General features: G+C 60.5%; 1 protein-coding gene across 6 annotated transcripts in view; it reads left to right on the forward strand.

Annotated features, from left to right (window-relative positions):
* DAGLA (diacylglycerol lipase alpha) overlaps positions 1–27,275 on the forward strand; it is a 62,499-nt gene that overhangs the window by 20,258 nt on the left and 14,966 nt on the right. Inside the window, exons 2-10 of one of the 6 annotated variants that reach the window (XM_082477886.1) lie at positions 6,707–6,846; positions 15,626–15,764; positions 16,161–16,372; positions 17,758–17,859; positions 18,371–18,509; positions 22,373–22,460; positions 24,441–24,575; positions 25,177–25,254; positions 26,955–27,079. In XM_082477886.1, coding sequence (XP_082334012.1) covers positions 15,670–15,764; positions 16,161–16,372; positions 17,758–17,859; positions 18,371–18,509; positions 22,373–22,460; positions 24,441–24,575; positions 25,177–25,254; positions 26,955–27,079 — 974 coding nt within the window. In that variant the 5' untranslated portion in view covers positions 6,707–6,846; positions 15,626–15,669. Of the gene's footprint in view, positions 1–6,706; positions 6,847–6,870; positions 14,513–15,625; positions 15,765–16,160; positions 16,373–17,757; positions 17,860–18,370; positions 18,510–22,372; positions 22,461–24,440; positions 24,576–25,176; positions 25,255–26,954; positions 27,080–27,275 lie in introns of those variants that run through there. The other 5 variants (XM_082477885.1, XM_082477888.1, XM_082477884.1 and 2 more) reach the window with 5 other exon arrangements.

The raw sequence follows: 27,275 nt of genomic DNA on the forward strand, positions 1-27,275 counted from the left end.
CAGCCCCATCCTCAGGCCTTTCATCCAGAAGGAGACTCCTTAACTCACCTTGTGCTCAAGCAGCCCCTGCCAAGCACTCGACTGTCACCCCCAGGAACGGGAACGCGAGCGCTGTGAGGCTGGTACCCTCGCAGTCCCCGTTTGCAGGTCGTACTTTAACCACTCAGATCTTATCTCCCACCCCTTTTACAGGAATCGGGGCTCCAAGAGGTTGCAACTTGCCCACAGTTAGTAGCGGCCGAGCCCAGTACCAAGCCTGGATTCTCTGACAGCGAGCCCCATGCGTCTCCCCCTCTGCCCCCGACTGAAACCAAAGTGCTAATAAATGAGCACATTGATACATAATTCATCCCACCTTGGATCCCTCTGGCCTTTTTTCTCTGAGGAACTCTGAGCCCTTCCCAGACGTGATCTCATGTGTCCTCCCAAGGCCCAGAAGAGTTGAGAGGAAGCCAGGCGCTGAGGGTGGTGGAAGGGCCGCAGAGAGCGGGCCACGGGGCCTAGAAACCAGCCTGCCCACCGTCCAGGCCCCCTTTAGCCCTCTGCCTCTGGTAGGGGAGATGCTGGGGCGGGGACGTGTCTCCCGGTGGGCCTGCGCTCTGCTTCTGGTCTCCGGATTGTGCAGGTGTGAGCCAGGAGGAGGAGGGACGCCAGGACGGATGGCGGGGGTGGGGGAGGGTGGTGGTGGAGGGGGGATGTCGAAGCCCAGGGCTCTGTCTTAAAGGGAAGTAATCACATTGTGAGGCTTTTTATAGTGCTTTCCTTCTAAGAAGCCTCCGCTCTGTCTTGTTTGTTCTCCTCACATTCCTAGGAAGTTGGCAGAGAGCAGATGAGGGTCACGGGGAGGAGGCAGAATGAGAATCTGCAGGGCAGGCCCTTCACCAAGTCGTCTGCCGTCCCCCAGCAGCCCAGGAGGCAGCCACTGTTCCCGTCTCCGTTGTCTGGAGAGGAACGAGGCTTAGAGGCTCCAGGGTCACAGGCAAGTCACTGACGGCCTAGGTTTTGGCCTTGGTTCTGATTGATTTAAGACACTGTGCCTAGAGTGGTCCTTCCTGGCCCATCTCCCTCCCAGGGCAGCCGTTCAGTGGCATCGGTATTTCAGCATCTTCCCTGGCATTGTGTCCCCCAGGCAGAGGCCAAAGGCCCTTGGCAGTTGAGCGTTCAGGGGAATCAAAAAGCGAGTCCTGGGCAAACGGGAGATCGCTGAGGCTCTAAGAGGGGAGTCATTCCCCAGGTGCTTCCTTTCCTCCTTGCTGACAGCGGGCCCCAGGATCCTGGGGAGCCCCCCTGGCCACCCGGGCTGCAGGCACGTGGGTCCCTCAGGGACCCTGTGGCTGGGAGGGCACTCGAGTGCCCGCTGCATCCCGAGAGCACGGCCTGCGGTGCCCTCCCCGCTGATGTGCGCCCGCCCCCCAGCGGCAGGTGGGCACTACAAGCCGCCCTCCTGCGGACAAGAGGCCGGGGCGCCCGCTGGGAGGCGCAGGGGAGCCAGCTCATCAGTGCGGTGGAGCCCCTCAGCGGGGTGGGGCTGGGGTGGGTGGTTGCCCAGCAGACAGAGACACCCTCTCTCCGAGCCTGTTTCCCCTCCTGTAGGGGGTTCGCATCAACTCTGAGGTCTCCTCTGCCTGAGTTAAGGCCCCCTCCGCATGGCCGTATCCGTGGTTAGAGACAGTGGCCGGAAGAGTAAGGAGTTGAACATTGAAGGAGAAATGCCTCCAACCTCTAGCTCATTGTGGGGAGCCCTCAGTTGTGGGAGCAGAGCCCAGGGACCACCCCTGAATGGGTGCCTGCTGGACCGACATCCTGGCCTGTGGCACACCCGAGGGCAGGACTGGGCCGAGCTGAAACTCTGGGGAGTGCGTTCCTCCAGGATCGGGGGAAGCAGAGCGTGGTCCATCCTCCCCTGACGGCAGGAAGTGCTCCAGAGCGGGCTGGCCCCGGTGTCTCAGGGATCCCAGGGCCGGTACAGTGCCGGCCCCTCCGCCTGTCCGGTTGCACGGCAGTCAGCCTGGGGCATCCTCGGCAGCGCCCATCCCGTCTGTCACCACTGCCTGCTGAATCTCAGTCTGAGCCCTGCTCCTCTCCACACCCGCGTCGTGCCCGCCTTGGCCCGGAGTTTCCCACTGCCCCCAGGATGAAGCGTGGCTCACAAGACCCCAGGAGCGTCTCCAGCTTGGCCCTCCCTTCTGCTCCCATCTGGCCGGTCTGGTCTTTAATCCATCCTCCGGGCTCTGCACACGGGCCTCTTCCATGTGTTCCTCCGCTGCCCTCTCTTTGTGGCCGCCTTACTCCGTCTTATCCTTCAGATCTCAGCTCCGGCTCCCAGTTCTTAAGACAGCTGCCCTTCACCTCCCTGCTCAGGCTCTGACACGACCCCTCTTCTGAGCACAGGTCATAGAATTTTTCACCGTTGTGTGTGAAGATTAGCTTGAAACCTCTCTTTCCTTCTAGCCTGTCAGCTCCAGGAGGGCTGGCCCCACCTGGGCCTTTCGTTACTGCCGTGGCCCCTGGCATGTAGCGGGCACTCCGTGCGGCGGAGGGTGGAGGGTGACTGCATACGTGAACTTAACTTTTACTAGGCTTCACCTGTGTTCACACCCCCAGGCCCCATCTGGGGAGCTGTTCCCAGCCTCTTCTCGCCTCACGTCCCGGCGCCGCACTGAGCCGGGGAGTCTGAAGCCAAACTCTGGCCACATGTGAGGGCTGGGGTCCTCACCGCTGCCAGGCCCGGGGCCGCCTCGTGTCCTGTGCTCCTGGGTCAGCCCAGGCTGGGGTTTGGGGCCCGGGTCCGCCTGGGGTCTCTTGAGGAGGGAAGGGCTCACTCAGATGCCTGCCACCGATTAGAAGAAGGACAGTCACAGTCGAGTGCATCCAGGGAGGCTTCTGGGGAGATGGCAAGTTTGGAAGCCAGGTGGGGCTGCCGAGGAACCGTGGACTGAGGAGGGGGCGGGGGGCCCGGGGTCAAGGGGCCTTGGAGCCTTCGGGCTTGAGGATGGAGGCTGCGGTGGGTGGTTACGGGCCTCACCTCCTGTCTCCTCTGTGGGTCGGCCAGGCCTTCGCTCTCTGGGGACCCAGTGTCCCCGGGACTTGCCACCAAGGTGGTAGAAAGGACGGTTGTGGGAGACTCGGGGTCGGGAAGCCGCAGCCGTCCCCTCAGTGTCAGGGTCTTCCCAGCCCTGGCGGGGGCCCCGCTCGAGGTGGGGGTGGGCTGTCGGGCAGCAGGGATGTTCTGGTCGGGCAGCTCCATCTGACGCTGGCAGGGAGGGGCACCCAGGAGGCCCCAGAGCCCACGATTCTAGGTCACCTCCTGCACCATCCAGAGGCAGGAGTGGTATTTATAGCAGCCAGCAGCCGCCGAGGGTGGGGCAGTCAGCAGGAGCCGTGACGCAGGCCGCCCCCCTCTGGTCCCCTAGCTCTCACCGACTCCCTCACCCCCCCTCCGCCCCACTCCAGAGCCTTCCTGGGCAAGCGGCAAAGGGCTGGGCCTGCCGAGGGAACAGGAATTGTCGCACTCCCCCCCGAGCCCCAGAGGAGACAAGGTGCCACTTTCTGCCTGGCAGGAGCCTCGGCCTCAGCTGGTCTGGCCAGGACCCTGTCTGTCTCCTGAACCCCAGGTGGGCATCCCTTTAGCACTCAGTGCCCGGCCCTGCTGGTCTCTCTCGATGGCGCCGTCGGCTCTTGTTGAAAGGTTCATCCCCTGGAGTCACCAGCAGCTTTGCCGACCTCCCCAGGGCTGGCAGGTGCAGTGAAAGGCCTGTCTCATCCCTACTGGTAGTGGGCAGTTAATGGGGCCACAGGCGCCTGCCCCAGGCTGACTGGGAGAGGCCCCGCCAAATGCCCATTAGCTCCGTGCCGTGACCTTGTTAAGTGGTTGTGGAGTGCCACTCAGGGCTGGAAGGACGGGCGGCAGTCCAGCCCTCGGTCACCAGGGCTGTGCCGGGCAAGCGGCCCCGGCTCCACCGCCTGCCACACCCAGGGAGGAGGCCGGGAAGCAGAGGCCACAGAAGTGACAGTGTGACGAGGCTGGGGCCCCAGGCCCTGAGGGTGAGTCCCCTGGGAAGGAAAGTGACACCCAGCTCCGGAGCCCGAGGTCGGGCGCTGCTCTCTCCGAGCCTTCACCTGCCCAGATACGGGGCAGGACCGAAGGGCGTGAGGAGGCAGAAGGCTGACCTTTACCAGGTGCCTGATGGGGTAGCCCCCACTGTGGAGGCCAGTGCTCCCCCCATTTCCAGTCTATGTGGCCCCGAGCCTCTGGGCCCATCCCCCAGGCCAGGAGAGAAGCAGGGGGAGGCCAAGGTTTCCTCCTTGGGCGCCTCCGGTGTAGCAGAGAAGGTGAGGCAGCAGCGCCCGGAGCCTGCAGGAAGGTGGGCTGCCACTTCACTGGTTAGCCACAGGCTGACCAGCCAGGTCTGGGGCTTAAGGCCAACTGGACAGGCCCTGAGCTTCGCCGGGGAGGAACCCCTGAAGTGAGCAGGCACCTGGCGAGCAGGAAGCACCGGGCAGGGCCCGCTCCATTGATGAGCAGGAGATGGACATGGGAGCAGGAAACGGGCTTGCCCAGCGGCAGGGCCGGGGGGCTGTTGGTGGAGAGCTTTATAGCTAATGGTTGGGAGTTTTAATCTTATTTAAAGGGCAGCTAGGAGCCCTAATGCACTTTTGAGGAGGGAGTTGATTTAACTAAAACTGTAAACGTGTGTGCGTGTAGCTAATGCTACCAAGCAGCCCCCCCTGGGCCGGACCCAGCTCTCAGCACTTCACAGCTTTGAACTCACTTTGCCTTCTTCCACGAGGGAGGCGCCGTCATCACCATCCCGTTGTACCGAGGAGGAGGAAGCAGTGGTTGATCCATCTTGGGAAGTGACTCCGTGCTGTACTGTACTTGGAAGGTCGTGGCTCAGTGCACGTCTGAGGGGACAGAAGCACTAGGACAAAAGCCGGGTCCAGCCCTGTCCTCCATCCAGTGGCCTTCGGAGCCCGCACCGCTTCCTGGAGGCCTGTGGTCACGTGCTTGGGTCTGGCTCTGTCATGCCTGGGGAGGTGCGAGGGGATGAGGGGCCTGTAGGAGTCTCTGAGCACCTGGCTCAGTGTTTCCTTTGGCCCCTTGTGGCTCAGGCCAGGCAGACACGTGTGATGGTCGAATTAGCTTGGGCTCCTGGGTGGAGCCGTCCTGCACCAAAATAGCAAGTAGAACTCTAGAAGTCAAGGCCAGAGTGGACCTGACAGGTCATCCTGTCCAGGGCCTCTCAAACGTTTTTCAGCACTGAGACTGTTTAGCTCAAACACAGTGTTACGAGGAGCCCCAATATGTAAAAGAGGTAAAAGCTGCTCTGACCATCATAGCCTGCAAACCCTAGCCTGCTGTGACCGTCTCCCCTCATCTGGGGGTGCCTCAGGGTTTCCAGAAACCCACTTGGGAGAGCACTGCCATCCGCTCACTGGGCACAGGCGAGGAGGGCCACAGAGGGGCAGGGCCCGGGCCGAGGCCTGAGGGCCGTTGGAAGCAGCACCTGCCGCCTCCAGCGATGCTCTGCGGGGGACAGGGGACACTGGCCCTCCGGTCGCACACGGGAACTCTGCAGACCTCCTCCCCCGGGAAAGAGCTTGTGTTACGCAGTCACTCGATCCCTGCGTGCTTCTGCGATGCCCAGGGAATGGTTGAAGTGAAACTCAATAGCCTGAGTGCGGGCCTGTGCCCTAGATGGCCATGCCGCCCGGGCAGGTGGCCCCTCCGCGGATCCTCCGTGGCCCACGCAGCCTCCCGGAGTCTGGAGAGCGCTTCCCCCAGTGCAGGCAGAGGAGGCAGGCGCGATAGGACCTGGTGGCACAGGGTATGCTGGGCGTGGGGGTGGGTTCCCAGAGGGGAGGTGTCAGGCTAGGTGTGCCCACTTAGCACCCTCATTAGCAGCCTCGCTCGGGGGCCCCTCATGAAGTGGAGGGTGCTAATTCCTCTCAGAGGTGTTGCCAGCACCTGGAACAGGGAGTCTCTTCTCGGAAGCTCTTGGGAAGCCGGCCAGAGCATTGCAGATGAACTGCCTTCTGGGGGCCCCCAGGCACTGGCTCGCAGAAGAGCAGAGGCCCTGGGGGAGGCGAGGGGCGAGAGGGCCTGGCGGGGACTGCCAGTAGGATGCAGAACTGGGCAGATGGGCATGAGCAGTGGGCTGCTGCCCCTCAGGGCATCCAGAGTCTGAGCTGGGAAGGGGCCTACAGTGGGGCACTGGGAAACTCAGAGACACAGACAGACAGGGGCATTCCGCAGGAGCACAGGTGTGGCCTTGGGCCGGAGCTCCCCAGTCCCAGCTGAGCCGTGGGATGGTGATTCCCATCTCAGTGGATTAAGGAGGCAGGGCCAGTGAAGCCTCAGCCTGGCAGGTGGGGCTCCTAGGAGAAGCTGCCATCCCTGCCTGAGAAGGTAGGTCAGGGCATTATGTAGGCTGGCACAGGTGAGGGCAGGCATGGGTCAGCCTGGTGCCAGGGGTCAGGAGCAGGGCCTTTCCGTGTGGGAGGCTTGACTTCCCTCACGGAGATCAGCAGCCCTGCCACAACTCGGGCAGTGAGGACGAGGTCTACGCCCTCTCAGGAGAGATGACGGATAAATAATAATGATATCAACTAATACTTCCCAAGAGCTGAGTGCTTTATATGCATTATTTCACTTACTCCTTACGACTCCCTGTGAAGCGGGTACCTCCATTGTCCTCTTTTGCAGATGAGGAAACTGAGGCTCCGAGAAATGAAGGTCACAGGCAACTAGAAGTGACAGAACCAAGATTCAAACTCGGGGCTGTCCCACTCCAGGGCAGGAGGGAAGGCAGCGGCAGGCTCCTTCCATGAGCCATTACCCTCCAGGTGCACGCATTTGAGAGGGTGGGTTCCAGGGGAGGCGGGGTAAAGACGTCTTAGCACGTGAGGGAACGTGAGAAGACCACAGGGGCAGCACAGAAAGGACTCCGCCTGGATAGAAACAAACCTGGGATGGGTGCCTGCATCTATCCACAGACAGACGGGAGGAACTGGCCAGGGGCTGGGAAACCCAGGTGCCGCGAGTGCCCATCAGGAGGCCAGCAGAGACCGCCTCCCTGGGCCGCTCCAGGGCACCTCTTCCCCGGGCACCAGAATGAGTGTGGGACAAAGGCCATTCCTAGTTTCAGGAAAATAAACAGTCTCCAAGGAAGAATTCAGAAATAAAACCTGGCCTGGCCAGAGGGGAACCTCTTCCACTATGGGAAACAGGTCCATTCCGGCCCAGGACTAAGTAAGCCCTGGTGTAACCGCACCCCCCCCCACCCCCCAGGAGAGGACAGGGAGGGCAGCGGAGTAGCCACGGGAGGGTCCTGCTGCCTCCCGGGCCCTCCCTCCTCGTCCCTCCGCAGCCAGCCACTCTCCCAGAACAGCTAGTTGATTCCAGGGGAGCTGGCTGGTGTCAGTGACAGGGCCTGTGGCAGATGGCAAATTCTGCTTGTTGTAGATGAGTGGAAAATAATTAGCGTGAGAATGAGAAGCTGGAGCCTCTGGGATAAAGGGAGCCCTGATGAGGGCTCGGGAGGGGCTGAGAGCACAGCCTGGAGCCTCGCGGCCTGGCCCTCACCAGCTGAGTGACCTTGGGCAAGTTCCTTAACTTCTCTGGGCCTGTTTCCTCATCTGTAAAGTGGGTTAACAATAGCACTTACCTCATAGGGTTGCTCAAAGGATGAAATTAAAGTAGGTAATATCTGTGAGCTGCTTGCTACTGTACCTGGCATGTAGTAGATGCCACATAAGAATTTTTTTAAAATAACTGGTGATAGAATAATTGTTGGAGCTATTTCCAGGTCCAGCCCAGCATGACCGTAGCCGTGGCCCCCAGTAGTTGGGGCTGCTCCTTTTCATCCTCTTCCCTGAACTCTGTGCCCGGCTCCCAGATTGCTCTTTCGTGGGGAGGGGCTCTGGCCAGCAAGCACGTGGATGTGGAGAGAACGCAGCAGAGAGGCCTGGCTTCGAAGCCTGACTTGGCCTCCCACTCCCTGGGTTATTTAACCCTGGAGCCTCGGTTTCCCCATCTGTGACATGAGAACAGCCATACCCACCCATGGGCTCGTGGTGGGGAGGGCCGGGAAGGGGCTTGCGAGTCTGAGACTCTGCGGGGGGAGGGAAGCAGAGGCGGCAGAATCCCCCTCCTGCCCCCACCGGTTTCAGGCCCACCGTTTCAGTCCCAGGGCCTGGGCGTGTGAGGACCCATGTCTTGCCGAAATCCGGCCTCAGCCCTGGGCTGGCTCGGCTCTGCCTTCTGCTTCGGCACAGCTGACGTGTGAAAAGCAACAGCTTTCCGGCCCCTAACTTGGGTTGCACGCACCCAGGCCCAGGCTGGCTGTGCACGCGGCCCCCGGCCCACGCGCGCTCCTTCTCTGTCGCCTCCCTCGCTGCCCTCCCCCTCCCCGTGCCTCCCGGAGCCCAGCTTCCGTGTGGGACCCCACACCTGGGAGGGAGAGGGACTTGAAGGGCCGAAGGAACATGTGGGAATAAGGAATCGCACTGACGGGCAGAGGGTTTTCCTTTTAAGTAACTCAAGGAGGCTACTTTGAAATCCCAGCCCTGCCTCGTCTTTGTCATGGGATCTTCGGGCAAGCCATTGCCCCTCTGTGACCTCGGTTTCTCCATCTGTAAAGCTGGGGTGGTACCCCTACTGTCTGATGAGGCTGGAATAAGAGGACACATAAAGTTTCTAGCTCTGGACCCACCACCCACACACCTCCAGGCAGCCCGTGGACCAACCCCCCCGACCCCCGGGCTCAGTTTTCCTTATCTGCAGAGTGGGTCCAATGCCCACAGTCTCCCCGTGGTGGTGTGACCAGGAGTCTGGAGCCACAGGAAGACCCAGAGAGCTCTTTGTGGTCCCTGAGGCCCTGGCCCCTCACTCCATGGGGGACACGGGACGCCTGCTCCCGGGTTCAGAAACAGGCCTTTAGCTGAATCCTGCTCCTCAGAAGCAGCAGTTAAGACACGGGCTCTGGAACTAGGCTGTGTGACCTGGAGCAAGTCACTTCATCTCATCTGTAAAACGTGGTAATAGCAATGCCTACCTCACAGAGTTACTGTGAAGATTAAGTGAGTTAGGTTTGCAAAGTGCTTAGACAAGGCCCAAGACATGGTAGGCAACTGACAAATGCTGGAGGGAGCAGAACAACTGGGTCCCCAACTTCAGGTGGGCTGAGCTCTCCTCCATCACCCTGGAACCGCCCTGCAGCCTCGTGAAATGATTCTAGTTAATACGTGCGGATCCCCTCTCTCTGCAGGTGCTCCCTCATTTAAGCCTCACAAGCCAGCGGAGAGATTAACTAGGTCTCTTAACTAGCCACACAGCTGAGAAGTGGAGGTGCTGGGATTTGACCATCCCTGGAGCCCGTGCTCTGGACATGGCTAAAGAGGGCGGGAGCCGTCTGCCAGCCCACGTAGGCCAGAGGGTGGCCCCTGGTGAGTCCGCCCCAGCTGGGACAGAACCTCTGGGGGCCGCCACTCGCCCTGCAGGCTGCCCGGGGTCCAGTCTCCCTGCAGTCAGTCCCCCAAGTCAGATGCACCCCTCAAGACTAGTCAAGCTCCAGCGCCCAACACAGACAGACCCAGAGGGTCTAGCAGGCAGCAGGTACCTGTCCCTTTCACTGTTTTTGGAGCATCTTCTCATTTCAAAGCCCTGTCACATGGGGCTTCCCATTCATTATGGGAATGGGAGTCCTGGGCCCTCCCCTCAGGGCCCCAAGGATTGCAACACCTTACAGAGCTAAAAGAGTCCTTACCCAATTTCCCTTTTAACTTTGGCCACCAGGAAGCATGGAGTCTAATGATAGTTTTACATGTAGCTCCTGTGAGGGCCTTTACGTCTTAACACATGTACAACAATTTCCCCAACCTTCTATTTTAATCTACTTACTTTTTGTTCTGAAGTTTGTTTCTACATTTATATTCCACCTTTTCATTGTTTGTGGTTCCTATACAGGCACATGCAGCCTTAGCTGGGGATGCAAATAAATATTAACAAATACAAAAATACAAGCCTCCCCTTAGTCCAGGCTCCTCATTCTTCAGAAGAGGTAACTGAGGTCTGGAATGGTGGTGACTTTCTGGCCTGGGGATGCTGCCCTTGGTCTGAGACTGGCAGCTCTGGCCCAGTCACCAGGCCTCAGCGGGTAGGGCTAAACGGGGTCTAGGGCAGGTGGGCTTGAGGCTGAGGTGTCCTCTTCTTCACCAGCTGGGCTGCAGAGTGATGGGGACCCCACCCGCCGAGAGGTGGAGAGCTAGCCACTGATGACGCTGCACGAAACCGTACAAATGATTGATGCCTTCTTTCGGGTTGATCTCCAGCGAGGGAGCTCGTGTGGATTTTGCCGGCTTCCAAGAGAGTTATGTATCAAGAGTGCAAAAGAGAGGATCTCAGCCCAGGCTCCCTGGGGTGACACTCTGCTAATGGGAGTGCCTCTCGGGGAGTTCGAGAAGGGCGTGCCGTGAGGAAGGGGAAGGGATGGGCCAGCTTGGCGACTCTGACTGTGTATTCAGCACCAGGTGGGGTGGAGGTGATGGGAAAGCTGGGAGCCTCTGGGGCCTTTCTAAGCCTTGATTTACTCACCCATAAAAGGGGGCCCCAGGACTGTTTCCAAGGCCCCTTCTAACCCTGACGTTCCTGCAGTAGGTGTGGGCTAGAAGGAGTTGGATGGCAGAAGGAAGGACCTGTGTCTCTTGCCTGCTCAGCCTCCTGCTCCTCTGAAGGTGGGGGGCAGAGTCTCTGAGCCTCAGCCTCCTCGTTCTTCAATAGAAATATTTAGCGGAAGAGCCAGATTCACTGAGCACCTAGTCTGTGACAGGTGCTGGCTTAAGTGTATGACTCATTTAACCCTTGTGACAATTCTGAGGTAGCTACTGTTCTTAGCCCCACTTTAGACATAAGGAACCATGGCACAGAGAGGTTAAGTAACTTGTCCAAGCTCACACAGCCAGTAAGTGCAGAGCCAGTACTCAGCCACAGCCTGTTTTTAGAGCATGTGGAGTGAGAGCGAGGCTGTCACCCTGCGTCACTGCTGTGAGGATAGCAGGTGATTAGTCCAGGACACGGGAGGTGCTCAGTTGATGTCAGATGTATCCTGGTGGCCTGGACCTGGCTGTCATCCCTTCCTTCAGGCTCAACTTCTAGCCCATTTTTGGCCCAGATGCCTGAAGCCGCCTCTGCCAGGTGGGAAATCTCATGGGCTGACGTAGAGGCTGCTGGTGACACTGGACGGGCCTCCTACAGCATATCATCCTGTCCTCTGTGGTTCACACTGACCCTGGTGTCCTGGCCCCCCTGCAGGCAAGAGAGATGACCTCCCATGTCCCACCAGCCCCAAGCTGGAACTCTCTGTCCCGGAGGCAGCCCGTGCCCTCCTCCCTTCCCTGGGAGCTCTCAGCACCCCACCAGCTGGGACCCACTACCAAGGGGCACTTCTCCCTGAAACCTGCTCCCTGGACCAAGCCCAAGGGGACCTTAGGATCAGAGGATGAGCGCCCAGCCCAGGGCGCTTTAAATAGCAGCCCCCCTGCTCAAGGCCCGTGGCGGGAGCAGGTTACCCTGTCAGGGCTCACATGCGCTCAGTCCGGCCCTTACTGATCAGCTGGAGCCAACCATGGGCATCAGCAGCACCTGCCCAAACCCTGGCACCTGTCGCAGATCACCCTGCCACGAAGTCCCCAGAAGCTCCTCAGGAGCCCTGTTGATATGATGCCCCCCACCCACCCGCCGTGAATGGAGCCCTGGGCTCCGCCAGGACCTATGCAGACCTCCGTGACCTCGTCCCAGCCAGCTCTCGCTGCAGCCTTCCGTGGGGGTGACGTTGTCCCCGTTTTTCAGCTGAAGAAACCAAAGCCCTAGCACAGTTAAGACAGCCAGAGGAGAGGGTGGTCAGGGAGAGCGCTGGGGAGGGACATTTCCCCAAAACTGAAGGATTTGAGCGAAGACGGGAAGGAGCCATGCCTCCAGCGCTTATGGCAGCTGCTTCAGGGGGATGGAGCAGTGGTTTGGAGGGGCCAGGGCTGCCCAGGGGGAGAGGGGGTGTGAAGGAGAGCAATGCTGCAAGGCCCCCGCCCTCGGGGACTCTCGGTTGAGCTGGGACAGGGATGGGCAGCAAGGAATCAGCAAGTTTAAGACAGTGCCCAGGGCTCCATTGGGATGTCTATGCCTGGGATCCTTAGGGCTTGGGGAGTATCTTCCTGCTCCAGGACTCAGAGAGGGCAAGGCACCTGCCCAAGGTTGCACAGCCTGCCTGCCAGTTACTGAGACCCTTAGCTGCTGCCTGAGAGGCTTGGACTTTATCCTGCAGACCACTGGAGCCGTGGAAGGTTTTTAAAGTAGGGGTCAGCATGTGCATTTTAGAAAACAGTTTTGCATTTTTAGAGAGAGGAACTCCGAGAATGGTTAATACTTAACTCGGGGGCCTGAATCTCCGTCAAGGAAATTGGGCTTTGTGGGTGGAGGAAAGGGGCCTCGGAGTGCCACTCAAGTCATTCCATCCACGTGTGGGGGGTGTCCTGGTGCCCCCCTCACACCTGCCTCTGTTGGGGGTGGTGCCCAGCCAGGGGCATGGGAGGCGCCCAGCAGTGCCCCTGTTCTCCCCCGCCCGCCGGAGGGGGCGCCACACCTCCCCTGGAAGTGCCCCCGGTCTGGGTAAGGAAGGGAGGCTGTGCGCTGCCCCCACTGAGGTTACTGAAGGGCACGGACCCTGTGCCCTAGGGGAGGAGAGCCAGAGGTAGTGCTTTGTGGCAGCCCCAGACCAGGAAGTAGCCTCTGCCCTCCCCCATCCTGAGACATTTCCTCCGGATGAAATCACATCCCCAGCAGGGGAACAGGCCCCCATTGTGAAGGGCTGGGGTCTCGAGAGAAAGAGCGTCTTTCAGGCCCTTAAAAATAGCAGCCCTGAGATGTATGAATCTGCATGGAGTAGAGTGGCCCACCCTCCCCCCCAGCAGCAGCACAGGCCCTGTCGCCCCCCAGCCCACACCATGACCTGGTGGTGACCAGCTGGAGAATCCACTAGCCCAGGCCGGGGAGGGGCGGCTGGTCCACCGGGTTCACACACTCTCCCTCTGCTTCGCCCGCCTGAGCTAAGACCGTCTCTGGCTTTGTCCAGCACTGCTGGGCCCTCTCGTATGGTCCGCACTAGACCCTTAGCAGGTGGGGATAATCGACACTTTACAGATGAGGAAACTGAGACACAACTAGTAAGTCATACCTTTAGTGGGTGATGGAGCCCGGGTTGGAAGCCAGGCAGCGCTGGACCTAGGATTCTGCAGTGGTGGGCTGGGCCCGGGTGCAGGCTGGAGGGCGCGGGGTGTGGTCCCCAGGCCTGTAATGGGGCACCCGGTGGGGTCAGCCCGCAGCAGCCCTGCCACGTGACCTCGGTGGGACTGGCACTGACCACAGCTGTCGGCTGGGCACTCCCTGAGCTGGGGGACAGAGGCTGCCACTGGCCGTATCACTCCAGGGTCTTGACAGATCTTCGGCCACTTCTGCAGGGGTGCCAGGCTCGCCCCACCTCTCCTGCCTGAGAGCAGGGAGGGCGGGGCCGCGTGCACACGAGGTTGTTAAGTGAATGATACGTGTGAGTTGAGGGAGTTTTAGCCATTCTAGACTCCAAGAGGTGAAGGGCGGGGGTGAGAGCAGGTGACTGGGAAGGGTTCACCCTTGCATCCCTGAGAACGAGATGTTCTAGGCTCCTGGCAGGGCAGCCCTCACCCGCCAGCCCCTCTGGGACAGCCCTCCCCTTCCTCTGCCAGGGTCTGGCCTGATTAGAGCAGTGCTGCAGCACCTGCTGGGACCTCTCAGTCATTTCATTTGTGTGAGGGGCCCCTGAGCCCAACCCCACGCTCCAGCTCACCCTCCGTGGGCCACCTGGAATCAGGGAAGGGCTGTAGAGAGCTGGCGGCTGAAATACCAGCTGTTGGCAGCTCTGTCCTTCCCAGCCCTGCTGCCACCCATGGAGTCCCAGCCCCTCCCATCCCGTCCGTCCTTTCAAACCGGAGCCGGTGCGGTCAGCCACTTGTCACAGACACAGGACTGGAGCCCCGGCTTCCTGCAGTCCCAGACCCCCACCCCCGGACACCCCGCCACGCAGCTCCGCGCTCTCCATCCTTCTCCCGCTTCCCAGAATCCGTGCTCCGACTCCTCCTAGGAGAGAGTGGGATGATGTCACTTCCTGAGGGTGGGGGGAGGAGTAGGCACGACCCCAGCAGGCTAGCCCGCCAGCCTGCCCGCCAGGCCGCCACCTCTCTGGGAGCAGCCTGGCAGCGGCTGGATGAAGTGGCTGCACCAGGGAGAGGGCGACCGAGACGGGCTGGGCTGGACGTGCTGGCCGGCCACCTGGCTCCACACCCCGTCGCCCACCCTGAGGGCCGCGCCCACCGGCCGGGGAGACTTGGCCACTTCCCGAGTGATGCCGGTCTCCGCAGACACTCTTTTTCCCTGGAGCCGTCACCGGGGAGAGGAGGACTTGCCGCCCACCTCTGGACCAGGTGCCATGTAAGCCTCTGCCAGCCTGGGGGCAGCTGCCCACCAGCACCCAGCCTCCCGCAGCAGGGGTTCCTCCGCACAGTTGAGCGCAGGGCTGCCACGGAGCCCCTCACCCGTGTCTCCCGGGCCCCCCCTGTGGGGAACCAACCAGCCGGCGCCCCCTGCCCTGGTTCCTGGGGCTCTAGGGAGGGGGGGCCCGGATTCCTGGGCCCTCCTCCCTGAGCTTGCCTGTGGCTAACTTGAATTCAGCTACTTCAGAGAGTTGGGATCTGGGCAGTAAAGGCTGCATGGCCCAGGGTGGGTGTGGGAGCAGTGGTCGCCAGGAGGATGGGATACCAGCTGGGCTTGCCCACTGCCCTTCTGGCAGAGAGGCTGGGCACCCCAGCTACGCTCCTGACCCCCCATCTCAACCACGTCCTTCCCTGCCAAGAGGCATATCTGTGGTTGGGAATTCTTTCTGACGGGTGCAAAATCAAGTCCTGGAGCGTGCTCCCAGCATTCCAGCAAAGCACAAAACGGAAGACATCATTCAACAAATATTTACTGAGCACCTACTATGTGCTGGGCGCTCCCATCCTCCATGTGTGCCAGCCCCACGCATGCCCTCACTCCCACCTTCCCCAAGGCCTTCAGCCTTCCACCTGCCCGGCTCGGCTCATGCCGGGAGACAGGCTCAGGCTTGGCCTGGGAAGCCCTCACCCGACCCCAAGGAGAGCATGAACTGGGCAGCAGGCGGTGGGTGAGGGGGTTCCCTGATCCCATGGAAAGGGAGGCAGGGGTGAGCCCAGGTCTTTAAAGGAGCTGAGCAGTTCCTGTTGGGGTAACCCCAGGCAGAGCTGATCCCAAGGGGTCTGTGCCAGTGTTGGGGGGAGGAGAGTCCTCAGGGGTAAGGCTGAAGCCAGTGTCTGGCTGCTACAGTTTTAGATGTCGGCTCCAGGGGGTGGATACGGTGGGGGATGGATACGGTGGGAGGTGGATCCTGCCCAGGGATGGGGCTGAAAGGCCTGGGGCTGCAGGGCCTGGGAGAGATGCCTGTGCAGCTGGGCACGCCTGACCAGGAGCGCGGTGGCCCTGGGTGCCGCAGCAGCCCGGGCAGCCTCAGGGTCCTCTGCTCTGTTTCAGGAGGTGAGCGCCAGGCCCGCTGAGCCTCTGCAGAGCTGCCAGCCATGCCCGGGATCGTGGTGTTCCGGCGGCGCTGGTCTGTGGGCAGCGATGACCTCGTCCTGCCAGCCATCTTCCTCTTCCTCCTGCATACCACCTGGTGAGTCTCGGGGCCACGCCACAGGCCTGGAAGGAGGCCTTCTGGCCATCTGTCCCAACCCTGTTGGCGTTCCCAGCTCCCCGGAGTTGGTGCTGAAACGGCTACGCCTTTAGGGCAATACCCCCGTGGAGCCCAGAGACCCCGCCTGGCCACCGCCGGGCCTGACCCCAGCACTGGGCAGAGCTGCTGTGCTGTCTGCCCACGGCTGGTGGCTGGGCTCCCTGCTCTCGCTCCCCTGTCTCCGGATGCCTGTGTCCTCAGAGGGACTTGCTGCCAGGTAGACAGTGGTCCTGCTCCCAGAGCAGTGAAGCCCTCCACCCCGAGTCCAGGCCGCCCGCCAGAGGCCATGGGAGGTGCGTGGGCCGCCTGGCCCCTCTCATGTGCACGTTCCCCCAGGTTTGTGATCCTGTCCGTGGTGCTCTTCGGCCTGGTCTACAACCCGCACGAGGCCTGCTCCCTGAACCTGGTGGACCACGGCCGCGGTTACCTGGGCATTTTGCTGAGCTGCATGATCGCTGAGATGGCCATCATCTGGCTGAGCATGCGCGGCGGCATCCTCTACACGGAGCCCCGCGAATCCATGCAGTACGTGCTCTACGTGCGCCTGGGTAAGGGCCCCCTGCCGTGGGTGAGGGGGCCGCTCCGGCCCACCCCCACCCCCACCCTCCTCCTGGGCCCAGCGTTCTTTCAGCCACACACGATGGGCTGGGCCCTGTGCCAGCACCGGGGCCAGCAGCGAACGGGCAGACTTACTGGGCCCGCTTCTGGACCAGGGGTGGGCAGACTGCGGCCTGAGGGCCAAGCGCAGCCCCGCCGTCTGTTTTTTAAATAAAGTTTTATTGGAACCCAGCCACACTCATTCATTTAGTACTTACTGCCTCTGGCTGCTTTTGCGTGACCGCAGCAGAGCCGAGTAGTTGTGACGGACGTTATGACCCACAACATCTAAAAATATTATTTACTCTCTGGCCCTTTACAGAAAAAGGTTGCCGACCGCTGCTCCATCTAGGCTGTGCATATCTCTTCAGCTGCTTTGTGATCATTCCCCAAACAGCCCCCCACCCTCCCAGGGAAGCCCCTCAGGGGCCTGGACCAGCTCCCGGAGGACCCGCCCGTCTCCTCTTCCTGGGCTTGGGTTCCAGCCGCCACTCCCAGTCACTCCTGGTGGACATTCTTGTGCTCCTGTGGCCTGTGCTAAGTCCTCTTCCTGTGTTAACTCAGGGAGGAGCCATTGCTGGTCTCATTTTGCAGATGAGGAATCTGGGGCCCAGGGAGGTTACTTTGCTCTCTTAAGGTCACATGGCTAGTAAGCATATGAGTGTCAGAGCTGAGATTTGAACCCAAGTTGTCTGGCTCTAAAGCCTGGGCTCTCAGCTGCCACACCGGGATGCCTGTAGAGCTGGGGCTTCCAATGCTGCCCCCTGGGGGGGCCGTCAATTCTCCCACCTGCCTCCCTAACCCCATCTCAGCCCTGGGCCCACTGCTCTGGTCTGGGCAGGGCACCTTGGGCAGCTGGCTGCTGGGGCCCCTTCCCCCTCCTGCCTCAAGTGCCAGAGGCCTCCTCCTGGGAATAGCAATTTCCATGAAATGAACACCCCGTCACCCAGTTCTCACAGCCCTGTACCATGGACCTTGTCACCCCCATTTTACAGACGAGGAAACGGAGGCTCAGAGAGATTAGGTAACTTGCCTAAGATACATCTGATCCCAGAGTTCATGGGTATAGTTCTAATTCCTGAACGAACAGAGAAACGCCTCTTCGTCATGCACCTTTGCAGTCACCTTCTCAGGGAGGCGTCGGGGCCTGAGGGCACATGAGTAGAACCGGTGGTGGGACAGCCACACTCCCTGGGCCCTCTGCGCCACGAGGCCTGTGTGGCAGGGGCGGCGGGCAGTCTGCTGCCGAGCTGGCTGGGCATCCTGTGGCAGGAGGAGCCGGGCCCAGGTTCCAGGGCCTCTCCGTCCTTCAGCTGGGGCCCTGCTCTCCTTGCAGCCATCCTGGTGATCGAGTTCATCTACGCCATCGTGGGCATTGTCTGGCTCACTCAGTACTACACCTCCTGCAATGACCTCACTGCCAAAAACGTAACGCTCGGTATGTTGGTCGGCCTGGGGGTGGAGGGGCCGGGGCCAGCCCTGACCATAACCCTAACCCTAACCCTAACCCTAACCCTGGCGTGGAGGGCACAGGGCCAGGTTAGACAGGGCAGCCCCGGGATGGAGGGGACAGGTCAGGTTAGAGAATAGGAAGCTCAGGCATCGTGGGAGGGAAACAGTTTCCATGAGGACGCCGGGCAGGTTGCCTTCATCCCGCAGTCTGCCATACCCCCTTGGGGAACCCTGGGTTTCGGGGGCAGCAGCAGGCACAGCGCTGCCTGGGGCTCCGGAAACCCACACAGCCGTCTGCTCGTGCCAAGGATGGGCCTTGGGGTCACGGCTCAGCCAGGGGATGGCTGCGTGGCCAGAGGCTAGGGCCAGGGCCTTTGGAGCCTTGCTGTTGGGCCCCAGAAGCAGTTGGGGGTAGGGAGGCTCCCGTGCCCCTTCTTCAGAGCCAGAGAGGTGTCCCCAGCACCATGACCCTTGGCTTCCCACGGCCGCCTCCACAGGGATGGTTGTCTGCAACTGGGTGGTCATCCTGAGCGTCTGTATCACCGTCCTCTGCGTCTTCGACCCCACGGGCCGCACCTTCGTCAAGCTGAGGGCCACCAAGAGGAGGCAGCGCAACCTGCGGACCTACAACCTGCGGTCAGTGGGCCGGGCGGGCGGGCGTCCCCCGCGGGGTTTGCTGACCGTGGGCAGAGGCCGGCCCCACGCCTCCCTCCTGGCGTCTCAACCTGTGTGAGCCCCAGGCGCCGGCCAAAGGCTTACCTCAGGTTCCTGGTCGGTAAAGTGGGAACCGCAGTTAATTCCTGCCTCGTGCTCTGCTGTGAGGTTTAACAGAGTGATTAACACCGTGCTCACGGGAGGTTCGTGCTCGGTAAATGGTAGCCACTGTCATCACCTTCAGCGCTACCAACACGAGAGTAATGGTGGGAAGCGCTCGGACGGCGAGCCAGGAATTGCATGTATTAACTTACAGTCACTGCCTGAGGTAGCTGTTAGCGTCATCTCCATAATATAGAGGAAGAAACAGAGGCACAGGGAGCTTATGTGACACAGCTGGTAAATGGTGGGGCTGGGGTCAAGCCGAGGCAGTCTGGCTTTAGAGCCCTTGCTCTTAAGCACTAGGCGAGGCTGCCTCTAGGATTAAGGGGGCTGGAGGAGGTTAACCAAGGAAGGCTTCCTGGAGGGGAGATGTTTTGCACAGTGTTTTGGAGAAGGGGGTAGGCCGTGCCATGGCAGAGCAAATGCGGGAGGACATGCAGGCACATTCACAGGGTTCGTGTTTATTGAAAGAGAAAGAGAGGGGGGTGCTTCCAGGGTGGGTCACAGTGACTCCTGTATATTGAGCTTCTGTTCTGCGTTAGGCCCTGCACTGAGCCCCTTCCGCCATCAGTCTGTTTAAATTTATTTTTTATTTATTTTATTTATGGCTGTGTTGGGTCTTTGTTTCTGTGCGAGGGCTTTCTCTAGTTGCGGCAAGCGGGGGCCACTCTTCATCGCGATGCGCGGGCCTCTCACTATGGCGGCCTCTCTTGTTGCAGAGCACAGGCTCCAGACGCGCAGGCTCAATAATTGTGGCTCACGGGCCCAGTTGCTCCGCGGCATGTGGGATCTTCCCAGACCAGGGCTCGAACCCGTGTCCCCTGCATTGGCAGGCAGATTCTCAACCACTGCGCCACCAGGGAAGCCCCATCAGTCTGTTTAATCCTTTTGCCAACCCTGGTGCGGTTGTGAGCCCCATTCTACAGATGAGGGGTCCAAGTCCCAGAGAGGGCAGGTCACTTGCCCCAGGTCAGGCTGGTGGGGAGTGGAACTGGCACTCCATCCCCAGCCCAGGGCAGCAGGGTCAGGAGCCCTCAGCCAGGGGAGTGTGCTGCCCAGGCCCCCACCCCACCCTCGCACGTCTCTGTGTCCCAGCTCCCCTGGGCCCTCCACGTCAGCTCGGCACTGCAGCCAGAGCCACACCCGTGCCTGGGCTGGCCCCCTCCCAGCCCCAGATGCCAGGTTTTGGAGCCAAGGCCCCAGAGCCCGTTGTTCCTCCGGACGCAGCTGGCCACTGCCACCAGTACCATTCTGCTCATTCCAAGCACATGCCCCCACCTGGCCTGGTTTCTGGGCTCCTGGGGCCCTGGGGAAAAAGCTCTCCCCTCCCCAACTCTGGGTAATTGCCTTTGGGGCCCAGGGCAGCCAGCGCCTTTGCAGTTGGGGGTTGTCGGTGGCTGTCATCTGAATTAGGAAGCTTTCCAGCGGTGCCAGGCCCTGAGCGGGTAGCGAGAGTCCTCAAGCTCACAGGTCCCCACCTGTTGTGGTTTGTCCAGCTCTTGAGCGGGCTTGGGAGGGCAGCCCAGGCCACAGCTGGGCTGCTGTGACCACCTCTCAGGCTCTTCCCCGCTCGCCCTCCCTCTGCTCTGAAACCAACAGACAGTTTTTCTAACAGGGACGTTTTCAAGCCTGCTGACCCTTCATCCGCTTCCAGGTTTGGGGCTGTGCACAAGCCCTACTGCGTCACACCAACGGGTTATTTTAGTTTCTGGGAGTCAGGGAGCTGTTTAAGTCCTTTGCTCTTTCTCCTTCCAGTGAAATCTGGTGGGGTTTGGGGTGGGTTCTTCCCACCACTACTTCCTGGGAGCCTGACCTTGGATCTTTGCGGAAGGAGTGTCTGCCCTCCCTTCGCTTTAGTGAGCCCCAGGGCGGGGGCGTGCTGGGTCCATGAACTTTCTGTCCAGACTTTTTTAAAAAATTTATTTATTTTATTTATTTATTTTTGGCTGCGTTGGGTCTTCGTTGCTGCGTGCGGGCTTTCTCTAGTTGTGGCGAGCGGGGGCTACTCTTCGTTGCGGTGCACAGGCTTCTCATTGCGGTGGCTTCTCTTGTTGCGGAGCACAGGCTCTAGGTGCGCAGGCTTCAGTAGTTGTGGTACACGGGCTCAGTAGTTGTGGTTCACGGATCCTAGAGCGCAGGCTCAGTAGTTGTGGCGCACGGGCTTAGTTGCTCCACAGCATGTGGGATCTTCCCGGACCAGGGTTTGAACCTGTGTCCCATGCATTGGCAGGCGATTCTTAACCACTGTGCCACCAGAGAAGCCCACTTTCTGTGCAGATTGAGTGTGTCTCTCCCTGTCTTGGTCTATGTAGCCTAACTGATGCTTTAGGCCAAATGTGTCATTGGCTCCATCTGCCCCCTGGTGGGCATAAAGGGTACTGCAGTAGAGTATACAGCACTTAACATCTGCCAGAGGGAAGGGAGGAAGTTCTCTTCGAATGTTTAAAAGCCAATTTGGTTAAAGGGTTAAAGAACGTGATGCTCTGGGAACTCAGCTTGGCCAGCATGCTGTCCCTTCATCAAGTCCCCAGTAGGGGGGACGTTGGCTTAGGATGTGAGGCTGCCCAAGTCCCTTAGGGCTGGCAGGTCCCAGAAATAGCAAATCCCTTGCACCGTTTCCTAACCCCCTCCTGCAGCCCTGGAAGGCTCTGTGGCTTTCCCTGTCCTTGTGGCCCATGGCCGGTGGAACTAGGGTTGGGAGCAGGAAGCGGCCCTTAGCTGCAAAGAGGAGCCGAGAGGCGGGGGAGGAGGACCCCGTCTGTCACTCCTGATGGATGCCAAGTGCCTTGCAGGCATCCAGGGCCACCCGTGTCTGCCCCTCCTGACCACCCAGCACCAGGCTCTGAAGGAGCTGATGGGAGGGCACATGTCACAAAAGCAAGCCAGCCCCTCTTGCTCAGTCTGGAAATTTACATTTTTAATATTGGACCTGTTATCTTTATGCTCAGAACACACCGACTTCTGGGCACCCAGCATTGGAAGGGTCTCCGTGGATAATCGGTCAATTGCTCTCCCTTTGGGTGCAGACTCCTGGGTACCCTGACTCCCCATCAGAGCAGCCAGACCCACTGGGGCTGGGGTTGAGGGTGGAACAGACAGGGGCCAGCCATGCAGATGAAGGGCAGGGGCCCTCTTCCCTCTAATGTAACAGATCCAAGGAGTTGAAGAATGCAGAGCCTTATTCAGCCCCTTAAACTTCCCCAAGTGCAGACAACGTGAGAACTCCTTTCTGAGAGGGGAAACAGGTCTCTCCGGCAGGCCTGCTCCAGGCCAGGAAACAAGTCGGCAGAGAGGCCAGCACCCTGCCGCCATCTCCCAGGGCTCTTGATTTGAGCTTTTGGAGTGGGCCGCAGGGCAGCCCCTAGTTCGGGCTGCCAGCTCTGAAGCCCCCGAGTGTGCTGTTGTCAGTCTGCCAGAAGCTGGGAGCGTAGGCCCTGGCCTCGGCCAACAGCGCACCATCTTAGGCCAGCAGGAGCCCCCCAGGGAGAGCCCTGCTGGCTGATAGGCAGGTCATTGGCCACCCAGCCTTGGCCGGACCCAGGCCTATTCTCCCCTCGACCCTCCTACTGGGGAGCCCTTTGCTGGGGTCCTGGGAACAGGCTGTCCTGTTTCTGTAATGTCTGGGCCCAGCTCTTCTGGTCGGGCCCTCTGACCTCACACATACCAACTCTCCCCCACTGCAGGCACCGCTTAGAAGAGGGTCAGGCCACCAGCTGGTCGCGCCGGCTCAAAGTGTTCCTCTGCTGTACTCGGACGAAGGACTCCCAGTCAGTAAGTACTGGGAAGTCGCCGTCCTGGGGCTCACATCCTGCTGTCAGCGACTCAGGAGCCTTCGCTCCTCAGCTCTGCCGGGTGGGGCAGGGCTGGGCTTTGAGCAGGAGCGAGGTGACAGCCTGCTCCTAAGAGGACCTGTTATTATTCACTGAAGGACTCCCTCCAGCATGTGAAACAGCCAACCCCTTGCTTTGTCAAGGAGACAGAAAAATGTGAAGACCTTTTATCCAACCCCTTGGAGCTCAAGAGTTTAGTTTAGGAGAAGAGATACTCAAATATCAGGGCAACCTGAAAACAGAGAAAAGCAGCATCTCAGCAGCTGCAGGTCCCTCTGGAAGATCCGTCGGAGCCGTGCGGTCAGTGCGGCCCTCGATGTGCAGTGTTAGCCCTACGCACCTGCCAGGACGCTGCGGGTCAGTGGTGGGTGGCCCCCGGGTTGGGGAGGGGAGGCAGGGCTCTGGGGGAGGGCCCTCGGCGGAGCCCCTCCCAGCACTGGCAGGGCCCTTAGGGGTCATCTAGTCCCACCCCTCGTTTTGCAGATCAGGCAGCTGAGGCCCAGAGAGGCGGAGTGACTTGCTCAGCATTCCACAGCTAGTTAGTGGCAGAGCTAGTGAGGTCAGGAGACCACTCCTCCCCAAGCCAGACAGCAAGTGCCCTCCATGGAAGCCACTGGAAGCCTTGAGTGGCTCCTACCCGCTAGCAGCCCCTGGTGAGCGGTGGAGTGAGTAATCAAGCGTAAGGAAGTCCCTCCCACCCCCAGAGGTTCCCTGGTGGGTGGGAAGCACCCCCCCGCCTGGGGCTCTCGGGGGAGTCTGAGGGGTCTCAGCCCAGGGCGTGCAGAGGACACACCCACCCCTCCTGGCAGACAGCTTCAGGGCTGGCGTTGGAGCCTGGGGAAAAAGCAGAACGTCTTTTCTCAGAAAGGCCAGGGGTCCCCAAAACTTAGGTCCCATCAATCACTGACGGCCTGGGGGATCAGGTCAGGTCAGGTCCAGCCCAGAGAACGTTTTGATCAACTCATGCTGTGTTGCTTAAAAATTTGAATTGGTTGCCAACATTTAAAAATCAGGGGAGTTTAGGTAAAGTTCAGTATTTCTAGATTTGCCCAAGGTGGGCCTCTCAAAGCAGTAGCAGGCTCTGTTTGGCCCCATTAGGCTTTTGAGTTTGTAGCCCTTGATTTTTCCTCTCTTACATGTGCCAGACACTCAAGGGTGAAACCCAGCGAGAGAAAACCAGTTGCCATGAGTTTCTTCCCACCACAGCCTCTCCTGACCAGTTAGGGAAGAGGTTCCAGACTTCAGCTTGTCGTGAGGCAGGGAAGACTGCACACTGCTAGCAGGGCTGCGTCTGTCTGCCTTGCCTCCCGCCCCCAGGCCCCAAGCATGGCTGTCCTGAGAACAGAGCTGGCAGGACAGCCAGGGGGGCCAGTGGCCCCAGGTCACATGCCCCTTCTCCAGGCACATGGTGGGGGTCCCTGAGCCTACAACTCTGGACAGGTTGGGGAGGGGGCCTGAGACCCAGGGCTCCATGCAGCCCTTAGCAGGGCATGCAAGGTCACAGCTGGTGGGAGGTGGGAAGAAACTCAGTGTGGGGAAAGCAGCCAGGAGCTTAGTTTTGGCTCCTCTGCTAGAGAGAAAGGCCGAAGGAGAAACAGGCCAGGCCCAGGCCTTGATTCCTAGTCCTGGGGAAAGAACAGGAAATGGCTCCCGGGGGCATCTGTGCAGGGTAGACGGTGCCCGGTGAGTGCCGAAGGAGAAGGGTCAGCGATGTCTGGGACAGCTTCTGCCGGGTCTACAGGGGCCCGGAGCCCAGGACAGGGCCCTCAGGGTCACGGCTGCAGAGGGCCGCATGTGGGGGGCTGGGGGGAACTTGCACAGGGGACCCCGAGCAGACACCCAGCCCCGGGCATTCACTCCCCGTATCTCGTCCTCTCTCCTGCTCCCCTGCCGCCGCCTCCTGCCTCCCTGGACCTCGTAGGACGCCTACTCGGAAATCGCCTACCTCTTTGCCGAGTTTTTCCGAGACCTGGACATCGTGCCCTCCGACATCATCGCTGGCCTGGTGTTGCTCCGGCAGCGGCAGCGGGCCAAGCGCAACGCCGTGCTGGACGAGGTGAGCACGCGGCCATCCTCAGGCCGCTTCCCCGCACCGCCCTCCTCCTGGGCCCTCCCTGCCGCCCCTGCTGCCCCCCGGGTTCTGCCCACCCTCTTGACCCAGGAGGCCACCCTTTGACGTTCACTCCCCTCCCTTCCCCAGCTCACCCTTCACCACTTGTGGCTCTTGCTTGAGCGACTTCCCTCTGTGGGGCCGCAAGGCTGCCTCCAGGGCCCCAGGGGACGTCTAACCACAGGGGCCCAATGAAGCATCCAGCTCCGTGCTCCAGCCTCTGCGCTTGCCTCTCCACCCCACCCCAGCCAACACACCAGTCCTAGTTGGGGTCTCCCAGCATCCCATGCAAAATACGTTTTCTCCCGGCCTGGGCTGGCGACGTCCCCGGGGATTGATACCTTGGGTGGAAGGGGAGCAACTAGAGACATGAGGAGACCTCGGATTTTGGAAAGCTGGCCAGGTCACGGAAGAGCTAGAAAGCACACGCTCCTTTGGGCTCTCAGGCCCTGGGGAGGCGGGCAGGGTGCAGAGCTGGGGGCCTGGACCCCTTTCGCAGCCATGCAGCTGGGCCAGGGGCAGTCACCCTAACGCGCCTGTCTTCCAGGCCAACAATGACATCCTGGCCTTCCTGTCTGGGATGCCGGTGACCAGAAACACCAAGTACCTCGACCTCAAGAACTCGGTGAGTCGGAGCCACCCCGCCTCCACCCCGTGCCGGCTCCCTCTCTCCCTCTGCCCGGGCGACCTGAGCAGACCACCTGCCTGCTGCCCTTGCAGCATTGGCCCCACCTGCTCAGCCCTCCAGGCGGCCCCACCCCCACCCCTACGTCACACTGGTTCTACAGAAAAGACCCCTGAATCGGCCTCACGGTGCTCAGATTGCTTGGTCCTGGCCTTCTGAGATGATAAAGGGCTTCAGGAGGGTGAGCTGTCACTATTATTGCCACAGTTGTTACTGTTACAAAAGGCAGCAGGACACAGCACTTTGGTCTCCAAGCTTTTCTGAGTAGCAGAACCTCTTAAGCGCCTTTAGGAGAAATCCGGTGTGTGTGTCCCAGTAAAGGAGCTCCTCACCCAGGGCTGAAACTGCAGCCGAAGAGCCGGCCCTGCCCCAGAAGCAAACCGATTTAGTGTAGCGGGGTGGGGGTGGGGGGCTGTGACCTTGAGCGAGTCCCTGACCCCTCTGAGTCTGTTCCTGCAGCAGCATAAACAGCGCTGGGCCTGCCTTTCACCCAGAGCCCCGGTGGGGAGGGGATGAGCCATCCTGAGCCCCGTTCCCTGCACGGCGCCGGTATACAGTGGTGCCAGTCGGGACAGTGTTAGAAGGATGACAGTGTTCATCCTTCACATCTGAATCCCCTGGAAAAGCCTGTTCTCTGTTTGCCCCCGCTCCCCAAAATGGGCATTTGTATCCCTTCTTAAAATAGCCTGTCCATAGCATGTGCCCAGAGCGGCCGTCCCAGCCTCCCGGGGTGCCTCGCTCTCACCATGCCCTCTCTTGCCTGTGGGGGGCAGGGGAGGGGCAGTTGAGCCTCCAGGTGCCAGCGCCCCGCCCTCCGGCCTGAGCCAAAGAGGATAGCTACCTTCTCCAGTGCTTTCCTGGAGAGCAGACAGGGCAGCCAGGGGACGGTTCTACCCCTCGGGGCCCTGATGAAGGTGCTGTTTATTTCACTTCACAAGATGACTAATCACCCTCTTCACCTTTTACAAGGTGACTAATTCCCTCTAAGTGCAGGAGTCCCCAGTGCCTGGGGCACCCGGGACACTGGAAGCCGCTTTGCTGGGATACCTGGGCTTCCTGCCTTCCTGCAGCCGTCAGGCTGATAACAGCCACCGGCCTCAGACGCCAGCTTTCAAACCGGCGCCTTTCTCAGAGATCCCAATCTGCCCAGACGCCCTGACGGTGGGCCACTGGTCTGGTCCCCAGCATGTCCATGTCTCCAGGGCCGGCCCTGCTGCTCTGTGGCCTGGGCAACCCCCTCCGGAGGGTGCGGGCCTCTCAGGGTTAAATTACCCTTCTCGGGGGGCCTGATTGCCAAGGTGGGCGACTGTCGCTGTAACCTCCCCCTCTCTTCCCTTCTCGGGAAAACGGGCAAGGAAATCGATCCAGTGCTCTGAGTGTTTTTCTGTCCCCAAATCATTAATTTCTGAGATTGGAGCAATGGGACAGGTCTTAGGAGGATTCGTGCCCTGGTTGCATGGAGATAATTAGGGAAATGCAATTATCAGGAGGAACGGGTCCTCCAAGGCGGGGGTGGGGGTGGTCTGCAGCCTGTTGGGAGGGCAGCCCCTGCCTCCATCCTCCATCGAGGGGAGCCCATGGCCCTGAGGCTACAGGCAGGAAGGGCAGGAGGTGACCGCCCTCTGCCTCTTCTCTTCCAGCAAGAGATGCTCCGCTACAAGGAGGTCTGCTACTACATGCTCTTTGCCCTGGCTGCCTACGGGTGGCCCATGTACCTGATGCGGAAGCCGGCCTGTGGCCTCTGCCAGCTGGCCCGGTCCTGCTCGTGAGTATACCGGCCCGTCCCCTTAGCTAGCGGCATGTGCAGAGGGGCTGTGGTCACGATGCCGGGCCTGCCCGTGGGGGGCTCTCCCTAAACGGACTGTACCTGCTACCCTGCCCCCTGCGGCCCGCGTTGCCTCTCTTCTGCACCATCTCTGGGCCTCAAACTTTCTAGTTCGGCGTTATCCCTGGATGGGGAA

Source organism: Balaenoptera physalus (genome assembly GCF_965194825.1).
Source record: "Balaenoptera physalus genome assembly, chromosome: 10".
In the NCBI taxonomy this organism is placed as follows: Eukaryota; Metazoa; Chordata; class Mammalia; order Artiodactyla; family Balaenopteridae; genus Balaenoptera; species Balaenoptera physalus.